The sequence below is a fragment of the Notolepis coatsorum genome (genome assembly GCF_963971535.1).
Source record: "Notolepis coatsorum genome assembly, chromosome: 18".
NCBI lineage: Eukaryota > Metazoa > Chordata > Actinopteri > Aulopiformes > Paralepididae > Notolepis > Notolepis coatsorum.
In genome coordinates this window covers 95,842,835-95,866,129 of record NC_140182.1, presented here as the reverse complement: position 1 = coordinate 95,866,129, position 23,295 = coordinate 95,842,835, and the positions used below count along the sequence as shown (strand labels likewise).

General features: G+C 48.7%; 1 protein-coding gene across 1 annotated transcript in view; it reads right to left on the bottom strand.

Annotated features, from left to right (window-relative positions):
- LOC311245668 (LHFPL tetraspan subfamily member 3 protein-like) overlaps positions 1–23,295 on the bottom strand; it is a gene marked incomplete at its 5' end in the record, with an annotated part of 62,678 nt that overhangs the window by 1,526 nt on the left and 37,857 nt on the right. The window contains one exon of the mRNA XM_084335603.1: positions 3,552–3,788. Within this exon, the coding sequence (XP_084191729.1) occupies positions 3,552–3,788 (237 nt within the window). The remainder of the gene's footprint in view (positions 1–3,551; positions 3,789–23,295) is intronic.

Sequence of the window (23,295 nt, the reverse complement as noted above, 5' to 3'; positions counted from 1 at the left end):
AGGTACAATGCAGAAATGAGATGTGGTGCAAAACTTAGGGCAGGGTGCAAATGAGGTATGATGTAGTAGTGCACATCTTTTTAATATTAGATAAATATAAAGTGTGTTAAAGGAAGTGTTGCTTGCCCATGCATGTCTGTTTCCATTAGGGCACTTTTTTATACCACGACCCTGGGTGTGGACAGACGAATCACCCGTTGGGACACTGTGGGACACTGTACCAGGCATACGAGGACCACACATGTTACGCATGTGACCAGTACATATTAGTCTAGTGGTTCTCAACCTTTTCATTTCAAGGACCCCCAAATTGATATGTGTTAGACTGCTGAGCCCCATTTGATAACGTTTAGTCAATATATTCGTTAGAGATGATTCATACATCCGTCTGTAGCATTCTGCCCCTCCTGCCTGGCCATGGACTGTTCTCCCCTGCTCCGCCTCTCCCCTTGTCATTATTTATTCTCCTTGTCTTTCTTTCTCGCTGTGTTCTGTCTCTTGCTCTCCTCTCTCTCTCCCCTTCTCTCTCCCACACTCCCGTTCATGTTCCCCTGTTAGAACATATTTTTTTCATGGTATTATGTTTCTCTTGTCTTGGTCTAGTCTTTTTGTATAAATGTTCTCTGTTTAGTATTAGTCTTTGTAATATTCTTGCCCCAGTGTCTTGTATTTTGTTTCCTGTCTTCTTTTCCATAGTTGTAGTTCCTTGTTTTGGTTTCCTGTAGTTCTTTGTTAGTCTGTTTCCCCTCCCCGGTGTTTCTAGTTGTAATTATCCTCAGTGTTTTTCGTTTGTCATTTGCTTCTCTGTGTATTTGAGTTCCTTATTTCCTGTTATCTGTGCTTGTACATTGTCTTATGTTGCATGTCTATGTTTTGCATGTCAGATTCCTGAAAGTAAGTCTACTCTTTATTTATTTTGCTGCTCTCCAGTGCGTTAACTGTGTATCTTGCATTTAGTATTTTGGGGGTTTTGGATTGTATTTTGGTTCCGATTGGATCCTTCTACTGCCTGCTTCATCCCCTACTTGGGTTCTACCTCTAAATATACTGTATATTTGCATATCCTGTATGTCACAAATGTAACAGTACTGTATATCTGTATGTTGTGTATGTCATAAATGTCATTATAAATTGAAAATGGGGGACCCTGATGTAAACAAGACAAGTCTTTCTCTGATCTGCATCACTGTATACCCATTTTGCAATCTGTTTTATAAAGTTTTCAATCAATCAATCAATCAATCAATCAATCAATCAATCAATCAATCAATCAATCAATCAATCAATCAATCAATCAATCAATACCTCCACACCACCCGACTGTAACAATACCGCAGTTGAGGAGATAACAGCGGAGAGAGTGAAACCTATGATCAGAATAGTCAGAGACCCGGGTTCAATTCCCAGCAGCGGTACCTCCGGCTTGGTCAGTCGTCCCTATGAACACAATTGGCAGTGTTCACAGGTGGGAAGCCGGTGGGGTACGAGTCTCTCATTGAGCTGACTTCTAGTCAATGAAGTCATCATTCTATCATCCTGCCCTCAGATCTATTACTGATGATAGCTATCACAGTATCACACTCACCACAGTGTGCTCTATGATAAGGATGGTTGATCTTCTCTGGCAGAGAGGCATGATAATCACTAGTATTTAATTATAAGGCTATTATCGGAAAGCTACCACCTTATCTTGCGATAACAATGCTAGATTTAAAATTTGGACCCTATCTAACCTGCTCAAATTACTGGCTTATGCTTAAGGTCTCTTGTGCACAGTCTGAACTCATAAAGTCAGCCTTTTGTTTTGATCCTTTTGTTTTGATCCTCTTCATAAACTGAACATCGATTCTCTGCTGACCTATGGTCAGTTCAGGGCCATTATATTAAACCTCCCTGGTACATTGATTTAAAAGATGTATATCTCTGTTTTCATTCATTCATTCATTTTATTTTGTTTCGTACATGGGGGTACAGTTAATCTTTGCACAATATCACCAACATCTCTTTTTTTAACATGATACACCCATGGCCGAAAAGGAGCAGGATGAAGAAAACTTATGTTTCCTGCCCCCTTCCAAACTTCATATTTATTTTAACATAATGGTCAGCTCAAGTGCACCTTACAGCTTCATACCATATAATAATAATATAATAATAATCATTACCATAACTATGATAACAATAATAATAATAATAATGATAATATGACCATGAATAATAATAACAATAATAATATTGCTATAGCTATTGTATTGTGTGTGTTTTTTTTTTTTTTTTTTTACAATGCCTAATTTTGTTGATGTGTAATTGTTAAACTTTTTTTGTGGACGGATGGAGTGGAGAGTGGGGTCAGGTGTGGGTAGGAATTTGTGGGATCTTTTAAAGGAACACGCCAACATTATGGGAAATGTGCTTACTGTCTTCTCCAGAATCAGACAAAGATGGATACCGATTTCCTCTCTGTGCATTCAGTAGAAAGCTATCCGGCTGCAAACTACCCTAGCTTAGCACAGATTAATGGAAGTGGATACGGACCAGCTAGCCTAGCTGTTGACCAAAAACACCTCTCAGAGTTGTAAGCTAGGATAGTCGTCCGTATCTGCTTCCATTCATTTGTAATGTGCTAGGCTACCTTACAGCTAGGATGGATAGCTAGTTTCTACTGAATGCACAGAGAGGAAATCTTCTTGACTGACTCAGTCTCTGACTCTAATGTTGGCATGTCTATGGTACAAAAATGTAAGGTTGGTAGGTGGTATTGGTAGATGGCAAACTATCCAGAGTAGATCTAGTTTGAAAAGCTGAAAGCTGTGAGATCTTTATTAATAAGACTAAACAGGCCATTGGCTTCATTTATGAAATACTTTCTTTATCCTTGGACTTCAACCTTGATTCCATGGCATTAGCATTTCAAAGAATACAATGTAGTATATAATGCAAAGAACAACTGTATAGTATTAGTATCCATCCATCCATGCAGGGTATCGGTTATTTAGCGCTTTACATTTATGCAATGTATTTAGATTTGGCACATGAACATCGCCTCAGATCTCAAATGAGGTCTTCCTCCAGGCTGTGTTGAAATAACATCTTTGACTTTTAATTTAGGTCCTATGTATGTATCGTGTTACACACACCTTACACAACATTAGGCCCAATATTTGTATTTGCCCGTGGATGTCCTACAATTAGCTACAGTATGAGTGTGTACACCTCCCATTCTCAGGACTGTGGAATGTCACAGCAAGGACTGTGCTAGATCTGCTACCTTATTATCCAGTATGTATCTCTTTGTACATAACTGCCTTCAGACGTGGGCAAATAATTTATTATAGAAATATTTTCAGTCACTATGAGCGTTGACTATAGTCTTAATCTATTTTAGGTTAGGGTGAGGCATGCGGACTCCATTGATGTTAAGATCAGGCTTAAGGGTTTGGTTTATAAACAACTTTTTAGATACAATGTATGATCTGTCTGGAGTTGATGTGTCAGTTCCTGTACTAGTCAGACGTGATCAATCAATCCCAGAGAAGAATGAATCTCCTCACCCTTGCTCTCAGCCAGCAACTCTTCGGTCATGAGTCCGTCCTGCCGGTTCCCCAGGACGAAGGCGAGGAAGGCGAGGATGAGGGCATCCAGGATGCCCATGATGGCCAGGATGTAGGCCCAGCGCACAGAGCACGCCCCAAGGCTGTACTTGTCTGTCTGCTCTCCGCACATCTTTCGCACCTCGTCACTGTCCCAGCCATCAGGGTAGATCATACAGCCCAGCACCAAACACACACCTGTTGGGGCATGAGAGAGAGAGACAGAGAGAAAACGAAATAAAGGTTTGAAAATAAACTAAATGTTTCTATAGCATTTATCCATTGATTTCTTTCCCTCTCCAGGAAGTACATAAGCAAGCGTCTAGACAAGCTGTGCCGGATTAAGAAATTAGTCAAGGGTAATAACAACAACAGCAGCAGTCAATCGCCACAGTGACAGTTCTGGTCAAGGAGACGAGAGCAGCGGCACTAGCAGTCTAAGCTAGGAGTGTTAGATTAGACTGTGCTAGTAGGCCTGATTGAGAGGTCTCCCAAGGTCCTCGAGCCTTGCTAGTTAGGTCCTATTCTAATTGATGGGTAGTGATATGACAGCCAGTGTGGATTGTTTGCTTGTTTTGTTACACGAGTTCATTGCCCTTTTCAGTAACTTGATGAGAGACCATGAACAGATACGCTGCTTTGAACCCTCCCCCCCCACCTCATGCTCTTCAGTATTGAGTAGCGTCTTCTCGCTTGCGCTTTCTGCCCAACGGGCAAAAAATCTCTCCTCAATTTGGACGAGGTTCTGCAGCAGAGCAGCAAAAGGTCTGGAAAAAGGAGCTGACTGCACAACTACCCAGAGTGCATTGCACATTAATAATACAACAAGACTCTCCCGACATCCTCACCCCCCGAAACTTTTGATCACAACTTTCCCCCTCCCCAGACGGTGTTTGTTTGTTTGTTTGTTAGTATACCGGCATTTTTGCCTGATCAAAGGGTGCGTACATCTCCCGCGTTCTCCTGCATCTCTTCAGGCTCGACGACTTCATCAGCACCACCTTCAGATAGAAACCTGACTCATTTGCATGTTCTCTCCTTCCTGGATGCTTGCTCATGCCACTTAATTTTCTCCGTGTCCTCCTTTTCATATTCCCTCCTCCCCCTGCCTTACCCACAGTCTTACATCCGACACTGAGAACAATCTCGCTTTATTCCCACAAGCTGCCCACGCATAAATTCAAAATCTCACACACACACACACACACACACACACTGCGGCTTGTTACTATTATACTGCAGTCTTTAATATTCCTGGTTCTGAAAGATGTGAGGTGGGATGCTGCATAGAAACCTCTCCTTTCTCTCCCTACGGCTCTGCCTGTCAACACACACACAGGGGGTTGGAGAGCAAGGACAGGGCTCAGGTATGAGCTAGTGACTCAGATGGATGGCTAAGAGGAATGAAGAACACTAGTTCAGAGTCATACTAACATCTAGTTTTAGCCATTTTATTAAATTCCTTGTGGGGGAAAATGAGAACAACCAGCACTCAGATACTTATTATAACCTTGACATAGTTGTTTTAATTCATGGGCAGCAGAATGGAACTAACAAACAATTCAAAGGGATGTCTCTTAGGCTACAAAATAGTACCATAGTTTGATGGCAATTTATTTTATTTTATTTAACCTTTATTTAACCAGGAAAAAGTCTCATTGAGATTAAAAGAGCGTCCTGGCCAAGATAGGCAGCAGCACAGTTACAATTTCACATTTACAGACGAAAACAGTTTAAAAAACAAACATATAGCAATTAAAACAAAAAACAAGGACAATTCACAGAACCATTTATAGTCAGTCAAAACATCTGCAGCCAGATGTGCTGGATTCCATATCGCTTAGAAGGGTTTTTAAAGCAACCAGTGAGACCAGCTCATGCGAGTTCAGGTGGTTTTGTAGCTGAGTCCAGGTGGAGGGAGCTGCACATCTGAACGCCCTTTTTCCCAGTTCAGTACGGACCTGAGGGACAGGTAGTAAAAATAAGCCCTGGAACGAAGACCATAACTGCCCATACTTTTTTGGAGAATGTACATCTGTAGGTTGGTTGGCAGCCAAACCAACTTAAACTATGATACTGGTGGTATTTCCATAATATTTAGGTGGTAGTGGTTTTTTGAATACCATGATATGCACAAAGACTTTCCATCAGTGTTCGTGGGAGTGAATCCATAGTATTCAATGACACAGCTACTGTATCTCGGCAGGAGAAAATAACTGCTGAATGTAATCAAACTACAGATCACAGGTTTGGGAATATGCTGTTGAGAGAGGCACACACAACATGGAGTGAGGACTATATCTGGGCCAACAGGGTCTGATTTAGATGTGAGCTGCGGTGTTTGCTGTCTCCTCTGGGACGGTGCTGAAAGAGGAGGGGACTGCCTGGCTTCAAGGTGTCATGTTGTCAGCTGCTCTGTAGGGGGAGCTGCCCAGGCGTTGGCTTGATGTGGAATGATGCATGTGGTCTATTAGTGAATAATAACTCTAAGCTAACCAGACATGATACATGTTCTTCCTTGGTCAAGAATAAATCACATCCACCATGCATGTTTAATGGTTTTAAAATAACAATGATGTATCAGTGTTATGGTTTTATAATGAGCTGTATCTGTTAGTAGGCCTATACAATGGAGGGGAAGGAAAGTAACATTTTTGTGACTTCAATAGCATGCGTTTCAGTATTCCTTCCCTCTCTCATAAATTAATCCACTATAAAGAGAAGAAAAGCTTTTTCAGATGCTGCTGGGTATCAGCTCCACACGTCTGGCTTGACGTGACACTGACATGCATTTTACATTTTGGCACCGGAGGAAAGAGAGGAGAGGGAAACTGCACAGAGATCTCTGGCACAGGTGTGAGAGAGAGAGAGGGGGGAGGAAGAGAGAGAGAGAGAGATATAGAGGGGGAGGGGAGTAAAGAACTAGTGCATTGCGTGACAAAAGCAGAAAAAGCCAGAAGAGACAGATGGAGAGAGAGCGAGTGAGATATAAGCGTAGAGAATATACCTATGGCACTCCCTCATATGGAACACTACAGAATACTATAGCACATCTGCCACGGAGTCTGCCTCTGCAGATCAACGTCCAGTGCGGCTTGCCAGCAGCAGGGGGTGCCACATGTGCTGTTGCTGTCCCCTGAGACTAGCATGTGATACAAGGTGAACCACATGCCCCCTGCACATACTGGACTGGAGCAGGCAGCCTGGGAACCATGGTCACACAACACAATGCAACACATAGCAACATAGTACAACACAACACACCACAACATAGCACAACACAACACGGCACAGCATAGCACAACAGGGCCCTGTTCCTCGTACCTGGCTAAATCACTATGGCAACAGATCAAAAAGTTTGAACCTGCTCCAGCGCAGAGTTTAGTTCAGTTAGCTGGATAAACTGGCCACGCCCTCGCAAATAAAATGCCAGCTCCCTTCCTCACAGATTCTGAATTATGTTTTTGTGCTTAGTTTTTCTAGAGGGGGCTTTTGAAATGTAAAATAATAGACCTAAAATGCTGATAATAAATCATATTTAGCCTATGGATTTACTTTGAGCTAAATAATGCACGTCATAGCTATACGGCGACACACACTAGGTGGTTATTTTAATAACGGAGCATTGCAAATGTGAATCCCGTAAATGAATGAAACCGGGCGTTTGGCTCTGATTCGTTTCATATTCTCCGCTGTGGATGTATTTGCTTAACGGAGCGCCCGGATTGTGTTTCATTCAAGCATAAATTGAAGCATTTTTATGCGTGGATTGTGGATGTGAATTACGACCAATCTGAATCTGAGATTGTTGAATTGTATCACTGTCACACGTTATTGTGATATTGTAACTGGGATTAAAATGTCTGATGAAGAGTCTGATGCACTGTTTGACGGACTTGATGATGTGGACGTGGGAAAAGTGAATGAGCATGTTATTAAAAATAGACAAGGCCACGCTGGTAATTATGGTAGATACTTTCTGTAATACCTTTTTCAATGGGAGCTTTTCTGAAAGTAAGGTGTTGCAGTGTGGGGTCCCACAGGGAAGTTCGCTTGGGCCTTTGCTATACTCAATATTCACAAACGACCTCCCTTGTGTATTAAATAAATCTAGTGTAATCATGTATGCTGATGATTCGACAATGTACAGTACAGCATCAACATGTAGTGAGTTAAACAATATACTTGGAATAGAGCTTAAAGCCATAACAGACTGGGTCAACAATAACAAACTGGTACTCAACATTGCAAAAACAAAAGCAATGGTGTTCGGATCCAGGCACATATTAAGCAGCGATCCACAATTAAGCCTGACTCTGGCTGGTCAGCCAGTGGAACAGGTAAAAGAGGCTAAGTTGCTTGGCATGGTTCTTGATTCTGGTTTAAAGTGAACAAAGCAAATTGACAGTATCATAACAAAAATAGGAAGGAGCATAGCTGTGACAAGAAAATGTATTTAACACCAACCACTTTGAAAGAAGTCATCCAGGCTCTGGTTTTGTCACATCTTGAGTACTGTCCCGTAATATGGTCATCAGCAGCAAAAACACACATACATCAAAATGAGGCTGCAAGGCTAGCTCTCCACTGTTCAAAGCGCACTAACATTGGTGTAACTGAGGGGTACAATTCCCTGACTGTATTAATCAAGTATGGTATCATTAAACCACTACCGTCTTATGTACATTATACTGGCCATACCGTACACGAGTATATGATGATGAACACTTCCCCACAATGAAATCGGTTCCACACAAAGTTGTCTTTAAGTATTTATTACAGCAAAAGGTACATAATACTTCTCGATTATACTTTGAGTGCACTTGTAAGGCAAAGGAATGTGCGTAGGCAAATCAACAATGAATGTCCATTCTCTGGTTACGCAGGAGGTAATTATACAACCTGAATCTTAGGGAATTATATCTATGGTACACTAGTAATATAGCGGGAGATACTGGAAGGGTCCCCCTGGTTGTAAGCCAGCAGGGGTAGAAGATCTGTCGGTAGTAGAGAGTCTGGTCAATGATGACTAAGGAGACTCCGAGTACAGGAGACGGTGCAATAGCCTCTTGATCCACAGACGAATACAGCTGTTCTCCGTAGACTGTAGCTCCACAGTGAAGAAAGCTAGCCGGCCTCAGGCTCTCTGAGGCGCCGACTCGACTTGGCTCCTCGCGGGGTAAATCCAACACGTGCAGGCGTCGGCGATTATCCGCTCCATAAATCACAGGACCAAAGCAAATATATTCCAGCCGCAAAGGGCTATGTAGTCGTCGGGTAGATTAATCCAGTGTACATGTCCACACGGTTCTCGTCTAGGTCTCCTCGGGTGAAAGCGCAATGAAAGCAGCCCAGCCTGGACAAGAACTCCAGCTAATACGAGGAAGCGTTGGGGATGCTGGCCACTGCAGAACTTTAGCCACATGATTCACTATACACAAATAGACCACTAATGACCCAATAGAAATATGTCGCACTCGACGGTACAGCGCCAAACTCTGACAATTCAGCTATCAATTCGCACGCGGTCCCAATGCTCCACTCTGGGGCCAAACAGGCCATACTTCACCGCACATTGTATCGTGGGTGAGGCCCCAACTTATTGGGCAACATACTTCTGTATTCACCTGCGCCGTATTTATATGCACGGTGAACAAACTAGTGCCAATCTCATTTCTGTCGCGTATCCCTGGGCAAGGCCGGGCATGTCCAGACATGTCTTGACGGTGACTTTGAACCTGACTCCGGAGGCCGGTCCCTGGCGCCGGTGGACCGCTGTCCAATAGGAGAATGAAATATTATGGTCTGGGCTAAAGGGATATTCCGTGTATATGTACAAGGAATATACAAGGGATATCAAACGATATACAAATACTATGCAATATATATCAATAAATAAATATATATATTTGGTTTAATCTGATCCTTTGTAACAGCCGCCCCCTAATTAGTCCCACCTAATTAGCTAAGCAGAGACAGATTAACCGCACTGTCCACTACTCAATGTCTGTTGTGAGGGTAGGCAGTTCACAAAGTCAGGGGTCATGGTCGTCATTAAGCGAGTCGGGGAGCCTTGGCGACTCTATCAGCCTCGCCACGGGTCGGTTGTATGTCCGCCCTTGGCCGAGCACTTCTGCCACTCTGACCTTTCCGTCGGCACCAGTGGTCACTTTGCTTACGCGGCCGGCCGGCCACGCAGCTCGGGGTAGTGACTGGTCTATGGTCATGACGACTGGACGGGATGAAGGGGGGCTTAGGAGGAAGCGGGCCTGAGACTGCTTTGATCTGTGCTTGGCTGTGCCTCCTCCTCCTCCGTCTGTTTCTCTTGTTTGCTCTGTACCCCGTCTGAGGAGGGGCCGGTCCCGGCCGCCCCGTCAAGGAGTCGCTTGGGGTGCTGGGTTCGAGGTCAGCTACGTCTGAAGCGCAGCTGAGGGGGGTGGAGTTCCGAACTCCCTCTGGTGCCCACGGTTCTCTCACGGGCCTCTCGCTTAATGTCAATAGCCTCTGCTGTACGAGGGAGTGGCCGGTGTCGCTCGCCTTTGTGTGTAGGCAGCGTGTAGACGTGGGTTGACTGTCAAGTCCGTAGAGGGGGCCCTGGAGCGTCCATCCCAGTCGGGTCTGAACCGCGACTGGGCATCCTTTGGGTCCGATGTGGGCCGCCTCAATTGGGAGAATGAGGTCCGCGTGGTCGGAGCCGATGAGCAGGGTCGGTGTGGCGCCGTCGATAAGCGGTATAGGTAGTTGACGTAGGTGCACATACTTAGCCATCAGCTGTGGGATGGGGTAGGTGTACTGAGACAGGCCTATGTCGTGGCTGGTGAAGACGTTGGTTATACTATACTGCTTCTCGGGCTGGTCCACCGCTGCTATCTTGAAGGAGACCTTTTCACCTTTTATGGTCTTCTGGTCCTTTCTGATGGTGCGTATGGTCATGGTATCTTTGACACCCCGCAGGCCCAACTGGGCTGCTGCGGAAGCGAGGAGGAGAGTCTTTTCAGACCCATCGTCCAGGACGGCGTAAGTGTCCAGGACCTTGTCCTCGTAGCTCAGGAGCACTCTGACCACTTTGAGGAGCACTCTGGGGGTCCCGCTCTGCTTGGGGTCTATGTGGAGCACTCCTGTTGGTCGGTTGCCTCGTCGGGCTATTCTTATCATGTTATCCTCGCACAAGAATCGGCGGTGACCGGCTTGTGGGGGATCAGACGCAATCCACTGCTCCATTTCGGCGATGGTCAGTTCCGGGAACACGTCGCACTGGTCCAGCCAGTGTCCTCCTCGGCAGTACGTACAGTCGATCTTCCATACCTCCTTTGCCGGGGGGTTGTCACCTGTCTGTGGTGACGCAGAATCTATATGGTGCGAGTCGCACCGTGACTCCCAGTGTCTGCTGTAGCAGTCGGGACACCAGGGAGCGGTCTGGTGGCTCTTCGGTACTGGTGCCACCGCCTCGGCATGGTACATTACCGCGACGGGCCCACTCTGTTGTCCTGGCTGACGCCTGTTGATGTCATGCAGGACCTCCAAGTGGGTGCCACCGCACCTGCTGCACTTCTTCTTCAAGCGGCACTCAGCTGCTAGGTGGCTGTGCGCGCAGCGGAAGCAGCGGCGGTGGTCCTTGATCCACTGACTCACCTCGTCCGTGGTCAGCTTCCCGAAAGTGTCGCATTGGTACAGCCGATGTTCTCCCTCACAGTACTGGCACTCAATCTTCCACTGGTCCTCTTTCGTCGAGGGGGTGTGGTGGTTCTTGTGCTGCGGTACTGATTCGGCTTGGTGCATAACGGTCACCAGCCGGCGGTTATCCGTTGATCCCCGAGGTCCGAGTCTTGGGCTTGGTCCACTCCATACGAACGTGTCGAGTCGTAGGCTACTGACCTCCCTGGCGAGGAACTCAGATAGGTCTAGGAGGGATGCCTCTGGACCGTTGGGGTCGCGGTAGTCTCTCTGCCGCCGAAAACGCTCTTGTCGGGCGGGAGGGAGCTTCTCTAGTATCCTCTCTACATTAGAGTTAGCGTACAGTTCATAGATCCCTTTTTCCTTTTGGGACCCCAGCATCCCTACCAGGGACTGTACCGTGATAGCGAGGTCATCTAATGCTCTGTTGTCTCTGGCTGGGGGGAGACGGTCAATGTCTCTTATCTCCTGTATCACATAGTCCCATATGCGTCCATAACGTTGGTCGAGGGCTACTAGAGCCGCAGTGTATGGGGTAGTAGAGCTGGAATATGCCAGCGCTATATTGTGCGCTCTGGGCACCTTCAGGTGCTTGAGTAGGATAGCATACTTGTACGGTTCATCTTGTACGTCGGACAGCATAGTCTCTAAGCACATTCGTAGCTCTGTGTACTGTGCTCTGTTCTCGTGTGTGAAGTCCGGGAACGTCGGTGTGCCATGGTACGATGCCATGGATGACTGGCACATCGGTGAGCGTTGGGGGAGAGGCCTCCTAGGCGAGTCTCCTCTTGCGTGTCGTCTTGGGCTGGTACTTGGTGGGTACCGAAGGTCGGGTACCCAGGTTCTGTTCCTCGGGGCTGGCGGTGCGTCAAACTCACCCGTGAGTTGAGTCGGGGGTTTGTAGCGCAGGGCCTCGGGGCTGACGTCTGGGCTGTACTGGACCTCCTGGTCCAGAGTACGTTGCTGCTGGTCGGGGCTGTACTGGGCCTCCTGGTCCAGAGTACGTTGCTGCTGGTCGGCTTGACATTCCTCCTCTTCCTCCTCCTCTTCCTCTGCTAGGACCTGGAGTCTTCTGTTCAGTCTCTCGGCGTGGTCCGGTTCTTCCCGGTTGCTGGGTCTCGTATGGACCGGCCGGGGAGGGGGTTCGGAGACGTGGACAGGATCCTCCTGTTGGCGGGGTCCCGGGTCGCTTGGTCGGGTAGGGGAATGCGTCCTAGACCCTTGTCGTGACGATCTCCGGGAGCTCTGTGCGGAGAGAGGGGGTGTCGCCATGGTGATCAATTTGTCCATCAGCTGCGCCTGCAGCCGGTCGCGCTCTGTCTCGCGCTGGGCATGGGCGGCGTCGCGCGCTGCTTCGCGCTGGGCATTGGCGGCGTCGCGCTGCGCATTGGCTGCGGCGTGCTGCGCATCGGCGCGGCTTCTCTCAATGTTCTCTTCCGTCTGGAGGCGTCTGGTCTCCAGTCTTATGCGGTCGTCTTCACTCCTTTGTTGCGCCTGGAAGCGCTCTCGCTCGGTTGCAGAATGTTCGCGTTCACGGAGGGCTTGCGCTTGGAGTTGCGCGTGAAGGCGCTCTCGTTCGTCTGCAGCTTGTTCGCGCTCGCTCGTCTGTCGCGCTTGGAGTCGATCGCCTTCACCCTGAAGTCGATCGCGTTCGGTAGAGGCTGCCAGGGTGGCGATGAGTGCCTGTGCCAGCATCTTGTCCGCCTCGCTGGGGGAAGACGCCGGTCGAGGCGATCGGCTCCCGGCAGTACTCGTTGGAGATCCGTTCTCCTGTCGCGTACCGAGGAGATCCATCTCCTGGGTGCGCGTCTCTTCTTGTGGTGGGTCGGGTTCCATCCCTGGAGGGCTTTCTTTATCCTGGAGCTCTCCGGGGACTACTTCTTCGGTCTTGGCGGGGGGTAAAGTCGTGTCAGGTCCCTCCTGGTCCCTACCGTGAGCTTGGTCAGTTACGTTAGAACCCACTAGGGCCTCTATTGGCGGGGTAGCCTGGGCGATAGCGTCGGACATAATTTTACTATCTACTTTTTCCGCGTTTACCGTCTGTAGAAGGCTAGGTAGTATATTGGCAACGTAATCCTCTAAGTACTGAGGTGTCTGCCGTCTACGCTGCGGGCGATCTACTTTAGGAGAACCGTTTTGTGGAGTGTTCATCATAGGCCATGTCAATATTAATACCACTATATTAATATTACACTAGTTACCCTCCGGCTCGAAGGACCAATTGTAACTGAGGGTACAATTCCCTGACTGTATTAATCAAGTATGGTATCATTAAACCACTACCGTCTTATGTACATTATACTGGCCATACCGTACACGAGTATATGATGATGAACACTTCCCCACAATGAAATCGGTTCCACACAAAGTTGTCTTTAAGTATTTATTACAGCAAAAGGTACATAATACTTCTCGATTATACTTTGAGTGCACTTGTAAGGCAAAGGAATGTGCGTAGGCAAATCAACAATGAATGTCCATTCTCTGGTTACGCAGGAGGTAATTATACAACCTGAATTATATCTATGGTACACTAGTAATATAGCGGGAGATACTGGAAGGGTCCCCCTGGTTGTAAGCCAGCAGGGGTAGAAGATCTGTCGGTAGTAGAGAGTCTGGTCAACGATGACTAAGGAGACTCCGAGTACAGGAGACGGTGCAATAGCCTCTTGATCCACAGACGAATACAGCTGTTCTCCGTAGACTGTAGCTCCACAGTGAAGAAAGCTAGCCGGCCTCAGGCTCTCTGAGGCGCCGACTCGACTTGGCTCCTCGCGGGGTAAATCCAACACGTGCAGGCGTCGGCGATTATCCGCTCCATAAATCACAGGACCAAAGCAAATATATTCCAGCCGCAAAGGGCTATGTAGTCGTCGGGTAGATTAATCCAGTGTACATGTCCACACGGTTCTCGTCTAGGTCTCCTCGGGTGAAAGCGCAATGAAAGCAGCCCAGCCTGGACAAGAACTCCAGCTAATACGAGGAAGCGTTGGGGATGCTGGCCACTGCAGAACTTTAGCCGCACGATACACTATACACAAATAGACCACTAATGACCCAATAGAAATATGTCGCACTCGACGGTACAGCGCCAAACTCTGACAATTCAGCTATCAATTCGCACGCGGTCCCAATGCTCCACTCTGGGGCCAAACAGGCCATACTTCACTGCACGTTGTATCGTGGGTGAGGCCCCAACTTATTGGGCAACATACTTCTGTATTCACCTGCGCCGTATTTATACGGTGAACAAACTAGTGCCAATCTCATTTCTGTCGCGTATCCCTGGGCAAGGCCGGGCATGTCCAGACATGTCTTGACGGTGACTTTGAACCTGACTCCGGAGACCGGTCCCTGGCGCCGGTGGACCGCTGTCCAATAGGAGAATGAAATATTATGGTCTGGGCTAAAGGGATATTCCGTGTATATGTACAAGGAATATACAAGGGATATCAAACGATATACAAATACTATGCAATATATATCAATAAATAAATATATATATTCGGTTTAATCTGATCCTTTGTAACAATTGGAGTTATGCACAGACAATTATCATGGCTTCCGGTTGAGAAACGTCTGCAATCCCGTCTCATTACTTTTCTCAGAAATGTTCAAGTTGTCAAAAAACCACAGTATTTTTATGATCATAATAGTTTACATAAGAGAAGAACATGACCAGACAAGCTACGTCAGGCCATCTAATGGCACCTAAACCGAGAACAAATCTACTAAAATCTTCTGTGACTTACAGAGCTATCATGGAATGGAACTCATTGCCAAGCTACTTAGCTGAAATAGAATCCAAGGCCACCTTCAAGAGGAAGTTAAAGTGCCATCTGCTGATGAGCATGCACTGAGCCCTTGTGGCATAGCGGTGAAAACCAGTTGACTGTTGGTTGTGTTTAAGTTGATGGCGGTGAGTGCTGCTCAGGAAGCACTATTTGTTTGATTTTAGTTATTTTATTTGAATGCTTTTTGCTGGTAGATATCTTGTACAATATCATCCTAACTGATAGTGATGTAATTGATGATGTTATTGATGTTGATGATGATGTAATGTATTGAATGTTGTTGTATATTTGTGTGTGCCGGACCCCAGGAAGAATAGCTTTTGTCAAGTGCAAAAGCTAATGGGGATCCTAAATAAACATAAACATAAACCTACACCTACGTAGGGAAGCCTTTGATGTTTTGATGAATGAATTTGAGAAAATGCATCAATCTGTTCAAGCACTGTTATCTGATGATGAAAAAGAGGGTGATGAACATAACTATAAACCAAAGGTTAATCAATTCAATGCATTTATGGATGATGTCCGAAACAGATTAAAACCTGATTAATAGTGAAACTGTTAAGCCTCCATGCTTATTAGTGCATCCAAACGTTTGCATGTTTACATTTTTACATTTACATTTAGTCATTTAGCTGACACTTTTATCCAAAGCGACTTAAAAGTTCTGTACGACAAGTCATCAGGAAGGACACAACTCTACTGAGTAACAATGTTCATCAAAGTGTTGAGTGCTACACTGTAGGCTAGTATATTAGGACAAGTGCATGACAGTAAGGTTAGTTAGGGTTAGATTATTATTTATTTATATTAATTTCAGATAATGGTTGATACTTGATAATGTTTCAACCACCTCCTATAATAGTGGGGTTTGCTGCTCTCTGACACCGTTATTTCGGGGGTCGCGGCTTGAAAACGTTGGGAACCCCTTATCTAGACATACATGTATTTATATAGTACATTATACCTAATATCCTCATAAGTATCTATTAATTCGTATCAATTTGATACTCTTTGGGCTTGTTTTTATTTACTTATTCTGAAAGAGTTGAAGTAATTATTTTCCCTAGCAAGATCTCATTCGACTATTCATTCCATTAAGCCTACTGCCAGCAGGCACATTTAAAGAAATATTGTGAGGTTCGCCTTTCCCTTGACCTTTAATTCCCTGTCTCCTCACCTCACTAGCCCCCACCCTCGCGTTCGTTTACTCTCGTTTGCTCTTCAGCAGCCACACCCTTGGACTACCTGTCATTATGTGTTTGATTGATCTGGTGCCGAACACACACTTCTTGTTCGAGTATCAATTACCATCACGCACCTGATGTGTATTCTAATTAGCGCCCTTTTGGGCTTTAAGTACCTCGCTCTTCCCCTCTGTCCTTGTCGGGTCGTTCCGTATCATATCTCTATCACCAAGACTCCTTCGGGAGGTTCTCTGTCTGTAGGCTCCTACGGGAGTTTCTGTTCTGTCTATATGCTGTTTTATCTCCGGCGTGAGATGCGCTCAAGCCTTCACCTCCTGTCGCCGTTTGCCTGGAGGGAGACACTGGACTGCGCTCTCTAAACCTCCACGGGAGGTATTCCAGTGTTCCACCCCAGACCTCCGAGCCTGACGCGCTCTTCACTCCAGACGCGCATCCAGACGCGCATCCAGACCTCCGAGCCAGACGCGCTCTTCTCTCCAGACGCGCATCCAGACCTCCGAGTCAGACGCGCTCTTCACTCCAGACGCGCATCCAGACCTCCGAGCCAGACGCGCTCTTCACTCCAGACGCGCATCCAGACGCGCATCCAGACTCCGCGCCAGACGCGCTCTTCGTACCGGCGCGTACTCCAAGCAGACGCGCACCACTCAGACCTCCGCGCCAGTTGCGCTCTCCGTACCGGCGCGTACTCCAAACAGACGCGCACCACTCGGACCTCCGCGCCTGATGCGCTCTCCGTACCGGCGCGTACTCCAAACAGACGCGCACCACTCGGACCTCCGCGCCTGATGCGCTCTCCGTACCGGCGCGTACTCCAAGCAGACGCGCACCACTCAGACCTCCGCGCCTGATGCGCTCTCCGAGTCGGCGCGCTCTCCTCCAGACGTCTAGCCTGCGCCCTCCTACTCCTCCCTGTAAGCAGCTCCAGTCCTCGCCCTGTTCCAAGGCCTTACCCTGTTTTCTCTATCCCTGTCCCCAGCCCGCCTCCGCGGGCCTCTGTCCCTGTTTCCCCTCTCTAGTCCTCCTAGTCCTCCCTGTCCAGTCCGTCCAGTCCGTCTAGTCCTCCTAGTCCTCCCTGTCCAGTCCTTCCAGTCCTCCTAGTCATCCTAGTCCTCCCTGTCTAGTCCTCCTAGTCCTCCCTGTCCCCAGCCCGCCTCCGCGAGCCTCTGTCCCTGTTTCCCCTCTCTAGTCCTCCTAGTCCTCCCTGTCCAGTCCGTCCAGTCCGTCTAGTCCTCCTAGTCCTCCCTGTCCAGTCCTTCCAGTCCTCCTAGTCATCCTAGTCCTCCCTGTCTAGTCCTCCAAGTCCTCCCTGTCCCCAGCCCGCCTCCGCGAGCCTCTGTCCCTGTTTCCCCTCTAGTCCTCCTAGTCCTCCCTGTCCAGTCCTCCTAGTCATCCCTTCCAGTCCTCCTAGTCCTCCCTGTTTCCTGTCCTGTTCCCTTGCCCTGGCCCTGTTTCCCTTAGCCTTCCCCTTAGCCAGCTCGCCTCTTAAAGGCACTGTGCCTATTTTCCCATTTCTTGTTTTCCAGTATTTTGTGTTCTCCCTTAAAGGGACAGTGCCGTTTTCTGTTGTATACAATAAATGCCCAGTTCTTGGCTTACTCTCATACCTGTCTTGTGTTGTGCGATTGGGGTCGGTTACAAACCATAACAGTACGACCCGACCAGTCGACGACCCCAGCCAGCACAGACGGTGTATGTTGAGTTTGCCTTTTTTTTGTTTCCCTCTAGTTCCCCTGTTAGTCTAGCCCTGTTAGCTTCCCTGTTAGCCCTGTTAGCTCCCCTGTTAGCTTGTTAGTCTCCCCTGTTAGCTCCCCTGTTTGCTTCCCTGTTAGCCTCGTTAACTCCCCTGCAGCTTGTTAGGCCTCTACTACCAGCATGGCCCCAGTCTGCTAGCTTAGCCCCGGCTGTTAGCACAGCCTCTATGTTAATGCAGCCCTTGCAGCTAGCATAGGCCCTGTAGCTAGCCATGCCCAGGCAGCTAACCCGGTCCCTCTGCATGGCCTCCACTTTTTGTGTAGTTTTTTCCCACTGCTAGGACTGCCCTTTCAGCTAGCAAGGTCAGTTTTCCCACTGCTAGGACTGCCCTTTCACCTAGCAAGGTCAGTTTTTTCCCACTGCTAGGACTGCCCTTTCAGCTAGCAAGGTCAGTTTTCTCCCACTGCTAGGACTGCCCTTTCAGCTAGCAAGGTCAGTTTGCTCCCACTGCTAGGACTGCCCCTTCAGCTAGCAAGGTCAGTTTTCCCACTGCTAGGACTGCCCTTTCAGCTAGCAAGGTCAGTTTTACCACTGCTAGGACTGCCCTTTCAGCTAGCAAGGTCAGTTTTCTCCCACTGCTAGGACTGCTCCTTCAGCTAGCAAGGTCAGTTTTCCCACTGCTAGGACTGCCCTTTCAGCTAGCAAGGTCAGTTTTCTCCCACTGCTAGGACTGCCCCTTCAGCTAGCAAGGTCAGTTTGCCCCACTGCTAGGACTGCCCTTTCAGCTAGCAAGGTCAGTTTTCTCCCACTGCTAGGACTGCTCCTCCAGCTAGCAAGGTCAGTTTTCCCACTGCTAGGACTGCCCTTTCAGCTAGCAAGGTCAGTTTTCTCCCACTGCTAGGACTGCCCCTTCAGCTAGCAAGGTCAGTTTGCCCCACTGCTAGGACTGCCCCTTCAGCTAGCAAGGTCAGTTTTTTCCCACTGCTAGGACTGCCCCTTCAGCTAGCAAGGTCAGTTTTCCCCACTGCTAGGACTGCCCCTTCAGCTAGCAAGGTCAGTTTCTCCCACTGCTAGGACTGCCCCTTCAGCTAGCAAGGTCAGTTTGTCTCCCACTGCTAGGACTGCCCCTTCAGCTAGCAAGGTTGGTTTTCTCCCACTGCTAGGACTGCCCCTTCAGCTAGCTAGGTCAGTTTCCCACAGCTAGGACTGTCCTTCCAGCTAGCTTGTTCTCTCATGCTGGTCCAGCCCTGTCTGCCAGCCTAGCTCCGGCAGCTAGCGCAGCCTCTATGTTGATGTAGCAGTACAGCTAGCATAGGCCCTGTAGCTATCAGTGCCCTGGCAGCTACCCTTTCCCTCTGCTAGCCCCTTCCCTGTTCCCCTCTCCAGTGCCCCTTCCCGGTGCTCCTCATAGTTACCCCTCAGCTCCTCTAGTTACCCCTCAGCTCCTCTAGTTACCCCTCAGCTCCTCTAGTTACCCCTCAGCTCCTCTAGTTACCCCTCAGCTCCTCTGGTTACCCCTCTGCTCCTCTAGTTACCCCTTCTGCTACCCTGTCCCCTTGCTAGCCCCATTTTGTTGTAGCTTCCCCTGCTAGCATGGCCCAGTACTTTTTGTTTGTTGCCTTGTTATGTCCCCTGCCACTCTGTCTGTATTTTTGGGTCGCCCGGTGGCTCCCGTGGAGGGGGGAGTACTGTGAGGTTCGCCTTTCCCTTGACCTTTAATTCCCTGTCTCCTCACCTCACTAGCCCCCACCCTCGCGTTCGTTTACTCTCGTTTGCTCTTCAGCAGCCACACCTTGGACTACCTGTCATTATGTGTTTGATTGGTCTGGTGCCGAACACACACTTCTTGTTCGAGTATCAATTACCATCACGCACCTGATGTGTATTCTAATTAGCGCCCTTTTGGGCTTTAAGTACCTCGCTCTTCCCCTCTGTCCTTGTCGGGTCGTTCCGTATCATATCTCTATCACCAAGACTCCTTCGGGAGGTTCTCTGTCTGTAGGCTCCTACGGGAGTTTCTGTTCTGTCTATATGCTGTTTTATCTCCGGCGTGAGATGCGCTCAAGCCTTCACCTCCTGTCGCCGTTTGCCTGGAGGGAGACACTGGACTGCGCTCTCTAAACCTCCACGGGAGGTATTCCAGTGTTCCACCCCAGACCTCCGAGCCTGACGCGCTCTTCACTCCAGACGCGCATCCAGACGCGCATCCAGACCTCCGAGCCAGACGCGCTCTTCTCTCCAGACGCGCATCCAGACCTCCGAGTCAGACGCGCTCTTCACTCCAGACGCGCATCCAGACGCGCATCCAGACCTCCGAGCCAGACGCGCTCTTCACTCCAGACGCGCATCCAGACGCGCATCCAGACTCCGCGCCAGACGCGCTCTTCGTACCGGCGCGTACTCCAAGCAGACGCGCACCACTCAGACCTCCGCACCAGTTGCGCTCTCCGTACCGGCGCGTACTCCAAACAGACGCGCACCACTCGGACCTCCGCGCCTGATGCGCTCTCCGTACCGGCGCGTACTCCAAGCAGACGCGCACCACTCAGACCTCTGCGCCTGATGCGCTCTCCGAGTCGGCGCGCTCTCCTCCAGACGTCTAGCCTGCGCCCTCCTACTCCTCCCTGTAAGCAGCTCCAGTCCTCGCCCTGTTCCAAGGCCTTACCCTGTTTTCTCTATCCCTGTCCCCAGCCCGCCTCCGCGGGCCTCTGTCCCTGTTTCCCCTCTCTAGTCCTCCTAGTCCTCCCTGTCCAGTCCGTCCAGTCCGTCTAGTCCTCCTAGTCCTCCCTGTCCAGTCCTTCCAGTCCTCCTAGTCATCCTAGTCCTCCCTGTCTAGTCCTCCTAGTCCTCCCTGTCCCCAGCCCGCCTCCGCGAGCCTCTGTCCCTGTTTCCCCTCTCTAGTCCTCCTAGTCCTCCCTGTCCAGTCCGTCCAGTCCGTCTAGTCCTCCTAGTCCTCCCTGTCCAGTCCTTCCAGTCCTCCTAGTCATCCTAGTCCTCCCTGTCTAGTCCTCCAAGTCCTCCCTGTCCCCAGCCCGCCTCCGCGAGCCTCTGTCCCTGTTTCCCCTCTAGTCCTCCTAGTCCTCCCTGTCCAGTCCTCCTAGTCATCCCTTCCAGTCCTCCTAGTCCTCCCTGTCCTGTTCCCTTGCCCTGGCCCTGTTTCCCTTAGCCTTCCCCTTAGCCAGCTCGCCTCTTAAAGGCACTGTGCCTATTTTCCCATTTCTTGTTTTCCAGTATTTTGTGTTCTCCCTTAAAGGGACAGTGCCATTTTCTGTTGTATACAATAAATGCCCAGTTCTTGGCTTACTCTCATACCTGTCTTGTGTTGTGCGATTGGGGTCGGTTACAAACCATAACAAATATAATCTGATTGATTGGGGTACTGAGGGACTTAAGATTAGCCTACAGATATTGTGACAGATCTCCTCCCCCCTCCCATGGATATGTGAAGGATGGGAGATACTTCTGTCATGGAAGGAGTAGAGTCAATCAGGTAACTGATTAGCTGATACTGGCATATAATTAGCATACAGTTGACAGAATAAAAGCAATGCATAAAGTGCAGACATAAGAATATGCATAGAATCTGTACAATTACAGCTAGTCCCCCAAACACCCCACACATCAATACCCAACACATCCCCATCCAGGACACACCCCCTGATAAAGCATGTCATGACCGAAGGAAAACACAAACAGCCCGAACATCCCGGAACATTCACCAACACAATGACCAAACATGAAACATCTCCGTGCGCACAAGCATGTGAACCCCCGGGATCCAGCAGCCGCTGGCACTCACGGCCCCAACCAAACCCCCTCCAGACCTCACCAGAGCCTAACACCAGTCTCCTGCATGTGCCCCAACGGACCCTGGCCAGTCCCCACCACTGAACTCCCACAACCCACCGACACCCCAGGGACCCCCCCGCATGAAGAACCCACAACAAACCAGGGGTACACAAATTCAGGCCTTATTGATGGGAGAGCAGCGTACCTTTTTGGTGGGTACAATGCTTCCCTCACAGAACGTGATGTAATCCATAATACAGTGGCAGAGCCCATCAATGTCATCACCATGAACCCTTTCAAATAGGTCCCAGTCCGTTGTTCTAAAGCACTCCCTCAGCTCCTCCTCGACGTCATCAGACCACTGTGGGACATACCTTGTAGTGGCAGACTGTCTCCTGACAACAGGCCTGTATGTATGGTATTTTTGGTGAATTATATGAATATGTACTGTTGGACTGTGGTAATTCCATGTACGAATAAATAAATGATGATGATGATGATGATGTTGGCACAATCTTGATATAATAATAATAATGCAGGACCTCTTTAGAGGTCTTTATTCGGCATGCAACGAACTGGACATGCAATGGGAGCGGCACACACACACACATGCATTGTCTTTTTCTCAGTCGCCAATGCGATTGAGTTCTGCGCTTAACCCATCCCGTCGTCCTTCCCCCCAAGGGCAGCCGGGAGCAGACAGGGCGTCGACGAGGGGCCGTGCCCGGGGACCAATCCAAGTGCTCCTGTCCGTCTTCGTCAAGGACGCGACAGCGTCAGCAATCTGTTGGTTGTGCATGTTTTTCCATTGGGTTTCTCTTATTGGGGGGATCCCTTGCGAGCACGGGGAGAACATGCAAACTCCACACAGAAAGGCCTGGGAGATACCCCACCTGGGTACCTGGCATCGCAGAAACCTGATCCCCAAGTGGGAATCGAACCCTGGACCTTCTTGCTGTGAGGCGACAGTGTTAACCACTACACCACTGTGCCGCTATGATTAGGTTGTGGTCTCATCCCCCAAGGGGGGGGGGGGGCAGAGACCCTGTATGCCTCCTTAACTCATTGACTGCCGGGGATAGCCATGGCCCTATGGTAGAATTGCCACGCTTTAAAAGATAGGACTGAGTCACCTTGTTTGTAGAGCTATAACTATATTCTATATTATAGCTATGGATACAATATTATGGCCCATTTGACATCGAGTATCTATCGTTCAATATGTGAAAAGAAATGTCATCCATACATCTTGTTTTTTACCGTGGTGAATATGAGTATGGTTTTAGATTGGTCTGGGGTAATTCCCGAAATGCTGAGCAATAGCCTTATGTGTGTATTATACTATAACCGTTGCCATTTCTTGCCTGGACCCGCTATTATTCTCAAATCAAATTTATATCATAGGTATTATGTGTCATCATGAATGAATGAAAGGGGGGGGGGGGGGTTGTTTTTTGATGCTTTGATCACCACCAACGGCATACGTTGTGGACTAACGTTACACACACGGTCGGATCGCATTGAAGACATGCTTGGATCAACACA